At 37.6% G+C, this 17,171-nt stretch overlaps 1 protein-coding gene across 8 annotated transcripts in view; it reads left to right on the plus strand.

The window, feature by feature from the left end:
• The window catches only part of LOC114464738 (adhesion G protein-coupled receptor L3-like), a 168,855-nt gene that overhangs the window by 70,555 nt on the left and 81,129 nt on the right, over positions 1-17,171 (plus strand). For all 8 annotated transcript variants that reach the window (XM_028449281.1, XM_028449451.1, XM_028449537.1 and 5 more), the window contains exons 6-7: positions 9,884-9,898; positions 10,942-11,730. In XM_028449281.1, coding sequence (XP_028305082.1) covers positions 9,884-9,898; positions 10,942-11,730 — 804 coding nt within the window. The remainder of the gene's footprint in view (positions 1-9,883; positions 9,899-10,941; positions 11,731-17,171) is intronic.

Raw genomic sequence — 17,171 nt, forward strand, 5'->3', positions numbered from 1 at the left:
CTATACTTTCCCCAAATCTGGGTTATAGCTCACTGCATAAAATATGTCCTCAGTCAGGATGAAGATTGAGAGGCTTAAGGACATTCTTTTGTCCTTGATGTTTATTTTACTCTCTATTCCTGCTCAGAGGCTTTGTCCAAAAGCAAAGGTGAAACAAAATGTAGTTTCAGATGCTGTTAGATGGAAAGCTAACCCTCATGTGTTTCCCTCACTGCTGCCATCCTCTACTTACTATGTTACTACTAAAGGGCATTCAATTTCACAGTTTCACTAGACATAAGATTTTTATTATTATTATTATTTTTTTTTTTATTTTTACAAATGCTAACACCAAGACCTACCAGAAGGGTAAACTTTAAATACAATAAATAAATAAACTAACTGATCATTATAGAAAACACTTAGAATAGAAATTTAGAATTTATTGTTGTGTTTCAGGCTATTTATTAAGGTTTTTACATCATGCTAGTGCACTACTATTAAAACACATTTTAAATAATTAATTTCACGAACTTTTATCTCATTATTTGTCTATACTTGTAATTTCATCATCTTGAATTTTACTTGGAATTGAGTGTTTCTTATTGCTCAGGTGAAAAAAAAGGTTGTTGGTAAATTCAATTCAATTTAATTCAACTTTATTTATATAACACAAATTACAACAGTCGTCATCTCGTAGCGCTTATCAAAATATAAAATTCTTAAGTACAAAACTGAACTAATTCACATGGGTGCGGAGGTTTTTTTTGTAAATAATTTACATGTATAAATGGCAACTGAGGTGCTTAGGTGCAATAAAATCTATTTATAATTCAAAATATTCAGAAGATCTGTGAATTAAATTCTTACTGGTATTAGTTAAGCAATGATCATATCATATCTAAACAGGGCATTTTAAATTCAATTTAAAATACTAATTTACAATTAAAATGAATTCAAATGTGAGTTTCATTGATTTTGGTAGAATTCAGTTTTTAAATTACAAGAGATAAAAAAAAAATAAGCATTTGCATTATTGTATGTTTTATTCAAGGTGTCCAAATAGATACATTATACATTGAGCTTTATATATATATATATATATATATATATATATATATATCATTATTTAAGAGATTGTAGTGCTATGTTTAACACATAAGCTGTTTAAAAACAAAAGTTATGAAGTTATGAAGCACATTTCCTCTCCTGGCCTATAGTTTTTCAGAGGTCAGAGGTGCATCTTAAACTTTTGCCTGACGTCGTCCACAGCCTTGGCACTCAGCTCGACACAGACGGCCAAGGTGATCTCCCTCCCTGAAGCATTCAATTATGTCAGGCTAAACGGCTCTTGCCTGGCGTCTAGAATGACCAACAGATTAAATAATAGGACTATCAAAGCCCTCTCTGGAGCAGATGGAAACACAACCTGATACCTGCCTAATGCTTTACCACACACACACACACACACGCACACACGCACGCACACACACACACACGCACATGCACGTACACACAGTATTCATTCAACCAGGTATCAGAAAGCCTTCTCCCCTCATTCAAGACTTGTCTGCATGCCATGTTTTTTTTTGGCCTTTCATTTCTTTTTGTGCTGTATAATTGTTGGTTTCTCCAAAGAAAGGCTTTTTTTTTTTTTAAGCGAGGGAAACAAAAAGGTTGGGCAAAGGAAGCTGCGTTTCGTGCTGATCTTATAAACTAAGGGTCAGTCAGGGTCGCGTTTCTCCTGGCAAAAAATAGACAACATCTGAAACCAAAGTCATCAGAAGGTTTGTCGAGCAGAGGAAGGAACAAACGAAGTGAAGTGGATGAGAAATTAGAAAAAGACAGCGAAGGAGGAGTATTGATGAAAAACCAAGTGGGTGTATTTTTGACAGCATATTAGCATTTGCTTTTCGCCGACCGTAAGTGTTTAGACGGGATCAGATAGTGCGCTGATGCATAACTTCTACTTCTGTGTTAAGATGTAACACAATGGGTAAGAAGACCTTGGACGTGCATAAACATTAGTGTTTTGCACTATAATGTATCAAGCTTTGGAATGTCCATTCCTTATACTGCGTATGTATGAAATCAATTTTCTTTTGAAGGCTTAGCAATGGAATGCAGAAGAAGGCACTCATCGATGTTTAGAGTCAGATTCAGCCTTCAACAATCAAAAGGCTGCGCCTAACAGCAAATCAATGCCGTCCGTGGCATTGTTGTGAAGGATACAAGCTGGAAGACATTATGCAAGGAAATATTTCTAAACAGTTGCCGTTAATCAAGACGGATCAATGAAGGCGTCTTGTTTATTAAATAAATATGGCAGTATGCTCTAAATGTCACTGCATCAAAACGAGCAACTTAAATAAATCTTTATGTTTGCATGGCAGGGTTGGCTTTGGCGTGTTCAAATGAGTGCAACAGAATGAGACACCCATAACTCAAGTGTTTGACTCTACTTCAAGCACACAGTGTGTAAACACTTGACCCTGACTGATCACCTCTAATACCATGTGTTGTTCATCACAAAGAGACAGGATGAAACGAAAATGAGATGATAGACGAGACTAAACATCACACTGAAAACGTACTTTTCCAGTGTGTCTGTTTCCTGCTGCAGTAATGCTGTAAAGTAGCTGCGCTCTTATTTTCCTCCTCTGCTAAGACGTCCAATAGCGCATGTGTCAAACTCAACAAAATCTTCACTCCTGGATATAATGAACACTTCACATGCACGTTCTGGCCTTTGACCACAATGAATTTAAAGTAGTGTTTGTATCGCCACCTTAAAAATGTCAACTTTTCATCGGACTGCTCCACGCTCGCCGTCTCTCCTGCTTCCTCTAATCTGTAGTGGTTGTGTGTGTGGCGCATGTACTGGCACATGTGTAAAAACACTGGCTCTGATTGGCTACCATGAAACATGACACCGCCTTTGCCAATCATAATCGCTCACCTTGTTTTTAACCCACCTCCTCACAACAGCTGCGTATGAAGCCAGGGGTGCTTTCAGATAACAGTTTATTCAATCAATGCATGTAACGCACCGCATTTAACGTTCAGTAACGTTAACGTTCAGTAACGTTAACGGCGTTGTAACGGCGTTACCTCACGCCGTTATTCCAAACACTGGTGATAACACACATTTTAACAAATCTCATTTTGTAAATAAGTGAAATGAAACAGTATTTAGTCTCTCCTGAATGGATTTATTTATAAAGTTTTTATCATTTCCGGTCATCTCCGTCCTGGTGTAGGACCAAGACTGATCTTTGTATTTTCAGTTCATGTTCTAATCAAGATCATTTCTATCATCATTTTGTGTGTTTTTGGTGTAATTTTTTGTATTTTGTTGTTGTTTGTCTGCTACTTTTTATTATTCAGTATATTTTTCTCTTATTTTGTGTGTTTTTGGTGTCATTTTTTTGTGTTGTTGGTATTATTTAAATTATTTTCTCTCAGTGTGTGTTTTTAGTGTCATTTAGTTGGTTCTTGTGTCGTTTTGTATGTTTCTCTGTTATTTTTGTCTATTTTGTAGTGATCTTTTGTATTTTTCTTTCTAAGTGTATGTGTTTTGGGTGTCATTTTGTGTTTTTTCTTGTTCTTTGTCTGTTCTTTTATTGTCGGTATATTTTTAGTTTAGTTTTTATTGTTGTTTTGTGAGTTGCTGGTAATATTCAGTGTGACTGTCATTTTTCCACTCTCCCTATTGGTTCCCCCCTGTAGTGCCATCGCCATTTGAGAAACACTGCTTTAGAGGAACCAATAAGTAAAGTAAAAATGACAGAGAAACTGTGAATCATTGTTTAAATTGCTAAATAATTCAGTTGTAGATATATTAGCCTCTCCAAATACATGGATTTAATGTAACTCCACAATATTTGTGGGCTAAAAGATTTCCCGTGCTTATATCACATGATGGCAGTTATTTTTATTCTTAAATTGTTGAAGGAAGTCTTATTTTATCCAAAAATCTTGCAATTTTCCACAAAATTTCCTCCAAATTAAATAAAAATTGTTCTCAAAATCAAGCACCCTTAAAAGTGGAGATCCTACTGAGACTGACATCTGTCGCTTTTTGCTTGGATATTGTTGATGCCTTACATACATTATTTATACAAGTGAGTGAAAACTTGAGATCTTGAAACTAAGGGACATTCATGTTAAAATTGCTTGTTTTCCCGCCTAAAATCTGCAAAAACTGTTCCATATCTGGCACCTGAGTTTTTTATTTTTTAAAAGAGTTTGACACCTTGGGCGGCAGTGACTCAGTCCGTAGGGACATGGGTTGGGAACTGGAGGGTCGCTGGTTCAAGTCCCAGTATGGACCAAAAAAACAGAAGCTGTTCTGGTAGCTGGAGAGGTGCCAGGGCACTTCTCAAGCACTGCCGAGGTGCCCTTGAGCAACGCACCGACCCCCAACACTTCTCCCTTCATTGTAAAGCGACTTTGAGTACCCAGAAAAGCGCTATATAAAATTCATGTATAATAATAATAATAACCTCTGTCTTACTTGGTAGAAAATAACCTTCCTTTTTACAAATGGAAGAGTCTTAAAAGATGCCTTTGGTAATTGCAACTAGCATTATTTAAAGAAATTGCTCATTTAGAGGTTTTTGAAGATAAAGTAATCTAACTACATAACAGATTGCACCCAGATCATGCACTATATTGGTTTTATTATTACTAACTCAGGGGACATAGTACAGTAGTTCATTTTTGCACTTTTTAATGCTACCACAAAAACTCAAGGGCCTGTTTGAGAACTCCTGCTTTAAGCAATTCTCAAAGCCCTTTTTACTATTTGTAAATATTGATTAAGTGCAGTTAACAGGAACACTTTAGCCCTCCCTACATCTACCTTTAAGATTTTTTGGCATGTGTTACCCTCACGGCTCTTTATCTCTATTCACTGCACTACAGGATTTTGGCTGTTTTCCAAAGCATCAATCAAGTGCGGACATCTTCTTCATAACTCCAGCCCTCGGTGGTACGAGTGTGTGGCTGTCATGTGCCAAAGTAGCCAGTGAACTTCGGCAGTAATTAGCCACCTGTGTATACTCGCTCATAACCCAGCGGACGTGCTATAAATATCCATACATTAGCCCGCTGCTGTACAAAGTGCTTCTCTGAGGAAACCTAAAAAACATAAAGATCTAATCTCCATACACAACACTATCTGCTGCAGAAAAGCACAGATGATGCACATTATTATATTTATGTTCATTTAGGAAAAAAAAAACATGGCATGAACACTCTGCTTAGTTATGTCTTCCCATTTTTTTCCTCCCTTTATGAAATAAACCCTGACTGTCCTCCAACCGCTGTTATGAACCAATTAGTCTACTACCACATGTATTAATCAGAAAAGCCACTGATATGTTATGCAATACCCGTACAGTCTTTTTTAGACAATAGGAGTTTGCTCAGTGGGAAAGCTAATTAAAAGATAAAAATCACTTTCTTGTCTGTCCAATTAAAGCCCTCTGTCAAAACGGACCATTAGAATAACTTGATCAAAATAACAAGAGAAGAGTTGTGTGCGCACATGTATTTATAAACGTGTTTTCATGCATATGTGTGAAAATCTGTCGCCATTTGACGTTTCCCTGCATGCGCATGTATACTGTGTATCTGTGTGCGCATATGCAGGACCGGTCTGTGTCACCCAGAGAAAGCAAGTCAGGATGGGAAAGCGACCAAAGAAGCAGAAGGAGAGATATCCAAGCGACAGCTCAATCAGAGATAGAGAGAATATAGGTTAGATGAGGCCAGCAGACGAAGAACAGAAAGAACAAATTAACTGATAAAACACACTGTGGTGTGGACCCCAGTTTGGATTTAGGGAGGAAAGTGGTACAGATACAGACAAGCTAACGGAGAGAATGAAGGAGGAGGGGAAAGGATGGAATGTAATAATGAAAGAGAATCGCAGGTGGAGATGAGAAATAATACGTCAGTGTAGAAAGAAAGAAGGAAATGTCTGTGTCCATAAATGACCTTGGGCATCAGCCCGCTGAGCTGATTGGAGATCAGAGATAATACTGGTTAGGCTGCTGTCGCTGCTCCTCGTCTGCAGAAATGCTGCATGCAAATGTGCCTGCTGCGCCCCGTTGCATACACACACACAGCTTACACACACTTGTGAGTACACACTGTAGTTTCACCTAAACCAATGCTTCCTTAATAAACCATACATTTTTCAATAAAAATGCTAATTATTTTCACACCAACAGTCAGGTCACCTCTGCCTCTCGAGGAAATACCAGACAGTATTCAACGTCTGAGTTGGTAATGCGAGTGCTGATGAACTCACTTTTTTAAATGGAGAAGTGTTTACGTAATGAGTATTTTGGTGACTCTTAGGAAGTGTACAGGTGGAGTCTGGAATGTATTTTCCGTTTTGCGTCACTATAAATATGTTTTTTCCTTTATGCTTTAGTATACATTATTTTTTTCTTTTCCATTATCTTTTAGTATAATTCACTTTTGGTTTTCCTTTATGCTTTAGTATAAATATTTTTTGGTTTTCCTTTATGCTTTAGTATAAATATTTTTTGGTTTTCCTTTATGCTTTGGTATGAATTTGTTTTTGTTTTCCTTTATGCTTTGCTATAAATAATTGTTTTTTTCTTTTATGCCTTTTTATACATTCGTTTTTGTTTTCTTTTATGCTAGTATGAATTAGTATTTTTGTCCTTTATGCTTTAATATTAATATTTTTTTTCCTTTACGCTTTTGTATAAATGTGTTTTTTTTTTTTCCTTTAGTACATACATTTTTTGGTAAAAAAAGGTTTCACAGTCCATAATTTGCTTTTTCTCATCATTTCTAGCAGCCTATTTAGCAGAAGCAAACACCTATAGACTTGAAATACCATTGAAAAATCTTTTGTAATTCAAGGAATGTCTTTCTTTTTAATGGACCATGTACACAGTAAGGCTTAGTCATTTTCAGTTGCAAGATTTTTATTCATTTAATCATATTAATATTACGTTTCAGTGAAAAAAAAAGCTTGTTCATGTTTATTCTGAAGGAACTGCATTTTTTCCAAAATGTGTGCAACAAATGTTGATAGTTAATTTTAAAAAGCTGTTTTTTCCTTACACTACATTTTATTTGTTTAACCACTGTTTAGACAGGCATCGAGAGTTTTCTTAAAAACAAAAAGAGAAAAAAGCAAAACTTTTATTTTTACACTACAAACAGTTCTAAATACCAAGTCCCAAATGTTTTCCTGGTTCTCGCCCTTCTATCTCACTCTCTAACTCTGTACTCTAACACCAAGGGTGTCATAATCATTTAGTTTAAACTTTTAAGGGCTACATTTGGTTTCCTGTTGATCAAAATCAGTTATTTTACAGCATACTTTGGAATGAAGATATGTTCTTTGTGAGCATGATAATGTTTTAATTTTGTGTATGCTCAACCATTGGAAGCTGCTTTCAAGGTTTCTTCTTTGTTTTAACACATGCTAGAATCTATAGTAACGCTGTCCTGCAATGCAGACAATATTCAACGAAAAGTTCCCGGAGATTAAAACAGGAATGTTTATTGACAGAGACATCCATTAATCTGGCGAAACGTTGAATTGCATGACATTTGTTTGACTTTTTCACTGCCATTCAGCTTACTTGTTTCCATTAGACTTTTTTTTATTTCACTGTATTATTAGTTGCTACCCTTGAACTCTGTGCTTTCCGCTGTGTCTGGGAGGCAGTGTGAGAGCCCCAGACACTGTGACAGCTTTGTTGTTTAATGTCATTAATCCCAGTTCTCCCGACCACAATGTGACTCTTTGTATTGTTTAAAAGTCTGAGTGCATGTCTGTGTTTCCCTGTTTTAGTACATTGATATCTTCCTTTCAATCGTACACACTCCCCTGCATCGACGAACTATCAGCTTTCTATCCTCACTTTTGTCACAAGGGACCAGATTCCTTGCGGTGAACCATTTTATATCCCGACTCCAAATCGCTCGCTCACACTGTTGCGTGCGTACACAAGCATCTACACAGTTGTTCCACGTTTAACACGCTCTTCTTACAGAGATTGCTTATTTATCGGGAGTTGTGCTCGGCCTCACCAGTTAGCATGCATTTTTCATGAGGCTCAGATTTAATGGTGGCTTGATTGTGTTGGTGTGTGCACCAATGTGGTCGTCCATTTCTGTATGCTTGTGCGTCGTAGTTGTTGATGAGTTTTAGCTTTAGTGTGTACAGTATGGAGTGCACTTGTGTCGTAAATAAATATGTGGTGTTCACAATTTCAAAGTTTTCCTTTGAGGACTCTTGCTTTGCTTTTTTCACAAGTTGGGTTTTCTCTCCACTCTTGTCCTTTTCTCTCTCCTGCTCTCCAGGGACTAGTTCCCTTCAGCAGGTCTCTAACTGTCTTGAAAGACACAAGGGCACAGCCTGGAGGATTAAGTTTCTGCCGTGTTCACATTCCACTCGGTCCCACGGGGGAACAGAGTGGAATGAAACTCATATGTTTAAGAGGTTTGCGAGCAAGTGTGCACATTTCATTGCAAGGCGACATGAACAATCCTCTGCTGAAGCCGTATGGATAGTACTTTAAGTGTAATAGACAAGGAATTGGTGTCAGGGTTGGAGTAAATCAATATATTTAGCTTGCTACTGCATTAACACACAAATGTTTCTCCGATCATACGCAGCCAACCACACACACAGCATTGGCTCACCACTGGGCGTCAATAAGCCTTTTAATGTGACAGTTTTGGCAAGGTTGTTGAAATGTTATCCAAGTAATCAATCCTGGTTTTCACTCCACAGTTTTGTGTGTTGTTGTTATTCTCTCACGTTATTGTATTTCACAGTTTTTATCCTGCTGTAAATAAGACAATCATAGACGCAGTAAACATTTGTAGATATCCTTCTCTTTCATGGAGCATCTGCATCACATATGTATTTTTGTTCCTGCGTCGTTGGTCAGTGTATGTTTTTCATATTGTGTGAGCGGAAGTTGAGGTTTTCAAAGTCGGAACGCGTTTGAGGAGAAAAAATTTGGGCCCTGCTGTGTAACAGAAATTGATGGACATGGATCGAGATGTTGTTTTTTAAAACAACAAGAGTGTGTCTCAGTCGACATGATTTCATCACTTTGGTGTGATATGCGTGTAGAGAGTTCTGCAGATGACGAGCCTTCTTGTTTTCCATTCATCTATTTTTCGACCCATTCAGGGTCACGGGGGTCTGTTGGTACCTCGCTCCAGCGTTTGTGGGGCACTAGGCGGGGGGGCGCCAGTCAATTGCTGACCATCTTGTTTTGCCATGTCAAAAATCACGTCAGAGTAATGTTCCAAAGACATTTTAGCCTGGGCTAGGGAAACCACAGGTAGAAGTCATAATTTGACACTCTTATGTATATCTTACTTTGAAATCTGCAATTTCCGGTCACACCTGGAAAAACAGGCTTCTGACATTTTGTATTTGAAACAAAATGAAAATCAAACAGTTTTTAAATGTTATCCCTTCTCGATCTTGACAAAAGAGAAATGCCTTGAATTTCAATCTTCATTTTCTTTACATTTTAAAATGAAAATGAAACAACCTCTAACTTTTTGTTTCCAATGACTAAAACATTTGCACTGGCCCTCCATGTACAAATGCAACACATGTGGGAAGCAGTGCATTCAGTCAGCTTCTCAATTGTAATGTCTCCTCAGACACACATGTAATGTTATCACTAATCATATGTAGAGCGTTGTGCCACCCTCACAAGATTAGAATGAAATATGAGGACGATTATGAAGATCCATGATTGTATTACCATGATTTCCTTTTTATTGCATCATTAATCTATTTTTGTAACATATCTCTCATTTTTTTCTCTCTCTTTTGTTTCCCTTTTGCCTTTAAATCGTTTGCCTGCGCCTCCTGCAGAAGTGGAACAAAAAGGTGAGTCTGTAAAGCAAACACACACACACATGTTCAAAATCTAGGGATTGGGCAAAGCCTTTTGATAGCAACACTAGAAGCGTCTTGTAGCTTGTGGCAGCATGACATCTATGTCAAAGTCAATGCTATATTAGGACAGCTTGATCTCAGCGTATAGAGGCAATTGAGGTTCTCATTAGGCACACTGCTGACACATATTAATTCATGGTAATGTGTAGAATGTCACTTAAACTTTTGATGGATCAAGCACATTTTTATGAAGGGCCAATGAATGATAAAAGTGACGCCAGTGCTTTTAATAGCCAATGAAAATTTAATCAATATTCCCAGACCTTTAACACTAGATCATATTATTTGAAAAGAATGGGAAAATCAAGGGACACATCTGGCATATCTGTGTGGATCTGCTGTGTAGATGTGTATGTTGTACGTGACAACATTCCAGTGAAATTACAAAGGTTCCTCAAGACTTTGGTCGCACTGGCTTCCCAGAATTTATTACACATCCCACATCCCTCATAAAACATGACCCTGGTATTCCAAGTGGGGAGTACTGAGCTTGGAGTGGGAAAAGAATTATTGTAACAACTGCAAAAACAGGTGACTATAAATGATGTGTTCAGTTCTACAATTGCTTGGTCCTGACAGAAATAGACTTGGAGAGAAAGAAGAAAGAGCTGTGAGACTAATGAGAAGCTGAAGAGGGAGGGAGAGATGGGAATAGTGGGAAAGAGTGGAAGTAGAACAAAATGTGCCATTTTCTCTTCATCTTTCTGAGCATGGGGTATTATCTGTTGAGCATGAGTCTAACTGTTGCTGTGCTTAATAATAACAGGGATGTATTGGTAACAGGACATGGCACAAGCACACTGAATTGCCATTTAATATTAATTCTGGTTAGTCTTAAATAGTAATTGCCCATTGTGTCTTTAAAGAAGCCAACATATCACAGGTACTACTAACTAAAATGCTTGGAAGGATAATCAACAAATTAACTTAACGTGATTTTTTAAATTTGGTAAATGTTCCTTCCTGTTCCCCAGTTTTCCTGTGTCCAGGCATTCTGCGCGGAGTATACCAAAGTGAGCATCTGTTTGAGTCAGACCATCAGTCTGGTGCATGGTGCAAAGACCCTCTGCAGGCCTCTGACAAGATTTACTACATGCCATGGACCCCTTACCGTACTGACACACTGACAGAGTATTCATCAAAAGAAGACTTTATCGCAGGCCGTCCCACCACCACATATAAACTGCCACATCGTGTGGATGGGACAGGCTTTGTCGTGTATGACGGTGCACTGTTTTTTAACAAGGAGCGCACTCGAAACATTGTGAAGTTTGATCTGCGAACACGCATCAAGAGCGGGGAGGCAATCATTGCCAACGCCAACTACCACGACACCTCACCGTATCGCTGGGGTGGCAAGTCAGACATTGACCTTGCAGTGGATGAAAATGGACTGTGGGTAATCTATGCAACAGAGCAGAACAATGGGCGCATCGTGGTGAGCCAGCTCAACCCATACACACTACGCATCGAAGGCTCGTGGGACACCAGCTACGACAAACGCTCTGCTTCCAACGCTTTCATGGTTTGCGGAGTTCTGTACGTTGTCAAAACTGTCTATGAAGATGATGACAACGAAGGCACAGGAAACAAGATCGATTACATGTACAACACTGATAAGAGCAAGGAAATGACAGTAACCATACCGTTCCCCAATTCCTACCAGTACATTGCTGCAGTGGATTACAACCCTAGAGACAACCTGCTGTATGTATGGAATAATTACCACGTGGTCAAGTATTCTCTGGACTTTGGCAACAATGGTAGGTCCATTTCATTTATGAACATTTCCGTCTTTTGCTCTTCTTCTCTTTATTAGCTTTCCTCAAAGATTTGAAGCCATTCAACTCCAAACAGTGCAGGCACTGATCTGCAATCCACATTACACCTTTTAGCTGTGAGGCGGCAATGCTAGCTGCCGCAGTAGTACTGCCTCCTTCAATCAATATTTTGTTTTTGTCGTATCTCATTTATCCAGTTGTTCAGTTTTTTTCTTGCCACATCCTAAATAGGGTCATGGGGGGGCTATTGAACAATTATTCAATAACAGCCTCCATACTCTCCCAACACGATATATCTCATGACACAACAGTGCATCCGTTGATTGTGTTGGAAACACAGAAACACGGAGAAAATGACAACAACAACAACTTGGAACAGCCTCAGTGAAAGCCAATCCTTCCTTTCACTGTGGAAAATATGAACAATTTTCTGACCTTTTCTTTGCTGAAGGTCTGGTAGCTCAGGTGTTGGTCTCCCATCTTTTAAAAGCTCAAAAGAAAGTTTCTCTATTGTCTCTAGCTCTGTCATCCTGCTTGTAGTGTTTTACCGCCCACTTAGAGAACGTAGCAGCAGCCACGCTCTATCAATTCACTAATGTACTGTGAACTTATGTATAGCATTTAGCATAGCACGTTTACGTCCAAAGGCAGCGTAGAGAGCTGCCTTTGGACGTAAATGGTTTTCATCTTGGGGAACTGACTGCACATGCGCAAACACATAAAAACACACTATGGGAACAGAGGCAGAGCAGCAATGTGCTTAGAGGGTGTGGCTTCCTCCTGCCTTACAGCAGAGTGAGACTGTGCCGTACCAGGAAATAGCGATGTTTAGTCATTTAGGCTATGAAAAGCACAAAATGCTGACACTTTCAAATGTAGAGGTACTGTCGGCTATTGGAAATGAATAAATAAAGTATAATTATGTTATAATTAAAACAAATAATCGATATCAATTCACCCTTCGGTAGGTACTGCCTACCTTGCCTACCCTGACTGCACGTCACTGATCCCAACTCACTTTGGATACAGGTCACCCTGTATGCCAGTCACTGGATCAACACATAGAGACAAAAAAACCCAAAAAACAGTTTTGTACAAATGCTTACCACTTTAGATAATTTGGAGACTTCCAATAACTTAAAGCTGCTGGGGACTATACTTTTTTTTTTAAATCAGATAAAGACAGGGTATGCCTCATAGATCAATAAATCAAAGATCATATGCTCAAAAATAGTCCAAATTACTGCTCTAAAGTTTGTTTTCCTCATTGTAAACGCATTGTGGGATGTGGAGTCCTATAAACAAATGTGATGAAGTGTTTTTCTGTCATTCTTTATCAGATGAAAAATACCTTTAACGTACACATTTTCGACTGTGGTAAAATAAACCCAAACCACGACCCAACAAAGCTGCACTTTATAGTACGACAAAACCAGGACAAAATTTGATTTAAAACCCTTTACCCATTAATGTAAACATACTGTGCTTTGATTTTGACATACCTTGGTATATTTGTTAGACTGCTGTTCATCATTTTAGCGGTGAAGTGTTTATTTGTTTGTGACATAAGGAATCCTTACAAGCACCAATTTTCCTCCAATAAATAACTCTGCTCAATAACTTAGAAAAGGAAGGAGGGGGAAAAAAAGCACCATCTGCGCTGTCATGGATTCAGTTATGAGTGTTCCTCCTCCGCCCTGCTTGTAAAAATAAAAAAAGTACTCCAGATGACTTTTACAGCTGGTCCTGGATCTACCAGTGTCATTGAAATTGTAGAAGTCAGCAGAGTTGTGGTAATGAGAAAGACATTATAAAGACTACCCCGATCCCAACCTTTTAAAAGAATATCTATGATAATATGCTGAGCCTTAGACATTGTAAATGCCTCTTGCTTTTTTTTTTTTACTGTACTCCAAGCCTGCTTTATCTTCAGTTTTACCTCACTGCTTAACAAGTCATTATGCATTTTTTGAGAGCAAAGCCAGTTGTGTTGGAGGACAGAAGGGAGTTTTACTGCTTCCATGTTGTTAATCTTAATATAATAATCATGTAAAAATGTCTTTTCTGTTTAAAGATGATTTATTTTTGGTATCTATTTTCTATAGATATAAAAGTAAAGTGGAAAGATTTTTTTTCTTTATTGCATTATTTATTTATCTATATTTAACCTTTTTGCAAAAAAAAAAAAAAAAAAAACTGTAGATAGATAAAGTGTCGCTAATGTCTATAATGCTTGTAGTGATCTAAATTAAGATTAAGGATTTTTGGGCTATACATGAATAATATGATAGCATTTATGTTTAAATGATACATTCTTTTTCGTTTTAAAGGCCATGTTGCAGTCGTTTGGACGTCATTGTAATAGTGTTGGTGAGAGACCGCAGACTCAGTGAGGGATTGTGTTTCAAGAAAAATGTTTTCCATGTCAGGACTGTGGAAATGTGGTTGCACTGTCATAAACAATAGTTTACAAACAAAAAGTAGATTACAGGTTTATTTCTTTGAGGGAAAAAATCTTAGCCGTTATACTCACCCTTACATGATTTGAAGAGAAAACATAGCGACACACACACACACACACACACACACAAACGGCAAATGTGTGTCCATTAGTTTCAGATTTGCAACAGTGACTTGGACAAAGAATAATCTTCCTGGTAAGATATGACTTTTAGTTCATATTTCTCTACAACAAATTAACTATTCTGTTAAAACAAGTAGAATTTAAAGGTCATTGAAAGGTCAATACATGTTTTTTTTTTAAACAGAAGCATTTTATCCCACGGATTTTCGAACACAAAAGATGAGTTTTCCCATCATTTTTTAATTTGAGATACTGTGAGCTACTTCACATGTACTGTATTGAAAAGCACTTCTTAAATACAAAATTTTCACAGTTTCACTTTTATTAGTAGCTACGATCATAAGGAAGGCTATAGCAATAACACATAAAATACAGAACAATACACTCACTTTTTCAGTTCAGTATGTTGAAGCACAGTACAGGTACATACTGTATCACTCCACGAGGCGCCTGACTATGGTAGCCCTAAAGTGCCAAAAATCCATCAAGCAGTGCAGCTTCATAGTTTACCAAAGTTGTACTAAAACATTTTGACATATTAATTTCATACATAAGACGCACCTGATTATAAGGCACACTGTCGATTTTTGAGAAAATTAAAGGATTTTAAGTGTGCCTTATAGTCCAACAAATACTGTAAGTTGCACTAAAGTCAAAGTTGGTTTAAAAGCCACAGGCACATTGTATGTTATTTTTTTATTTGAAGTTGTTGGCACATGGCATGTTAAAGTCAGTGTTTTGATTGTAAAATATGCCAATAAAATATATTTCAAACATAATGTTCTCATGGAGATGTACTAAATTTATAGATTAGTTGTTTCTTAAGTCATACATACAAAAAAATCTCAATAATTGCCTTATACTTTAGTATTGGGATATATTGTATCGTGACCTATGTATGGTGACCCGTTTTAAACAAAACTGAAAAATCTTATTGCGACGGTATCATTTAAATGAAATACCTTGTTCATGTGATATCTTGCGTTTGAAACTCCAAAGAGGGTCACCGTATCATGTGGTCCAGAATCAAAAGGCTTGTTAAAAGGGAATAAGGGTTACAAATACCCGTTAGCTGCTTTATCAACAATCTCTACATGTTTTCAGTATAGGATTGCCTTGACTGACCCAGACAGAGTCTTTCAACCCTGGTGCGATCTTAGCGTAGACACTCTCCTTCTTTATTTCACTGGAAGGAAGGGCTTAGGCCCCTGGAGCCTGAAGGGCTATTTGCTCAGTGTAATTGCCTTTCAGCACCTTTCTATGGAGTGGTCAAGGCAGTCTGGCAACGTGTCTTATTAAATGATGTCTGAATTAACGCATGCTCTTACATCCAGTTAGAAGGCGCACTACAAGAAATTATAGAGAGAAGCAGCGTGAAACTTTGTTTCGACCGATTAGTGTATTTGTGTGTGTGTGTGTGCGTGCATGCGTATGTGTGTGCAGGACTGTGTGATAGGAGCTGGAAAATGTGTTTACGCGTTCATAATGATGTCCACGATAGTGCTAACGTACTTCACTATGAATTCTCCTATTCACGAGTGTACATGTGTGTTTATTGCTGTATGTATATGGCCGATCACGCTCATAATGGAGCTCTGAGTGTCTCAGGAGGCTTTAAATAGGAGATCAATGAGGATTCAGTGGTGAGAATGACCTCCAGTTCACAGCTACATGCCAGACTGCTGACCAGAAGGAGATAAATACATACAATCAATGCACGTTCCTTCTTTTACTCTCCTCTTTGCTCACGAGCGCTTTAATGAAGACAAGGACTACATTAACTTCCCCAACTCCATGAATTTCTCCCTCTTTGAAAAAATAGTGTGAAGAATCGGTTTCTTTTAAGTTTTGCTTTGATAGATCTTCACAATTTTATTAGTTTAGCACAGAACATAGCTCCCCTCTTCTGATTTCCTTAAAAAAAATTGTAAGATGCCGATTGGCTTGTTCCACTCATGAGTTTTTTTTTTTTTTTCCTCTCTCCATCAATTCAGGAAACAGAGCACGAAAATAGGTCACTGTAAGGGTTTCTATTCATTACTGATGGAGCTTAATGTGCAGACTGTTTTTGTTTCAGTTCATTGCAGACTTCTTAAGATATAAAATGAGAAAAGAAATAGGCAACAGACTAAGAGAAGGATGAACTAGGAAGCAGAGGACAGAGGATAATTGGGGGACAACAGGGAGAGCACCAATTACTTTGTTGTGTCTAACCATCTGGATAACAAAGGCACTCGGCTTAAGAGAGTGCACTATGAAACTGTTCCTCAGTGTGGCTTCAGAACAAATATCTGAATGTAAATGCAGTCGCATTTGCTCAATACAATGTGTAGTACTGCCTGTCTGAAGCCTAAAAACAGACACAATCGATAAAAGCAGTAAATAGATGCAAACATTTGTTCGGAATTGTACAAATTATACTTTTTGCTTTTTATTGAGTTTACCAGAGTCTGGTATTATGGATGGATAAACAAAGACCGGAAACCAATAAAAAAAAAGCAGAAAATGTGGTTATGTTACTGTCTTCAATTATCCATGTTAAATGGATGGATGATTTTTCCTCTTTCAATTAAAATTACAATTGTTATTTTTCACCTGAAAGTCAATTACAATTACATTCTCAATTACTAAATTCCAATTACAAATCATCACAATACTGAGGCTGAAATAAATAACCCAATGAAATGTAACCTTCCTCTTGTGTTAGCATTCTGTTAGCATCTCTAATGATAATGGGTCAGTTTGACTCATGTTTTAAGTAATCAGTAAAATGATCCTCAAGAGAACTGACAAGTAAACTAGGGCTGGGCAATTTTGCCTATAAAAAGAATCTCTGATT

This window comes from Gouania willdenowi, chromosome 1, assembly GCF_900634775.1.
Source record: "Gouania willdenowi chromosome 1, fGouWil2.1, whole genome shotgun sequence".
NCBI classification, from domain to species: domain Eukaryota; kingdom Metazoa; phylum Chordata; class Actinopteri; order Blenniiformes; family Gobiesocidae; genus Gouania; species Gouania willdenowi.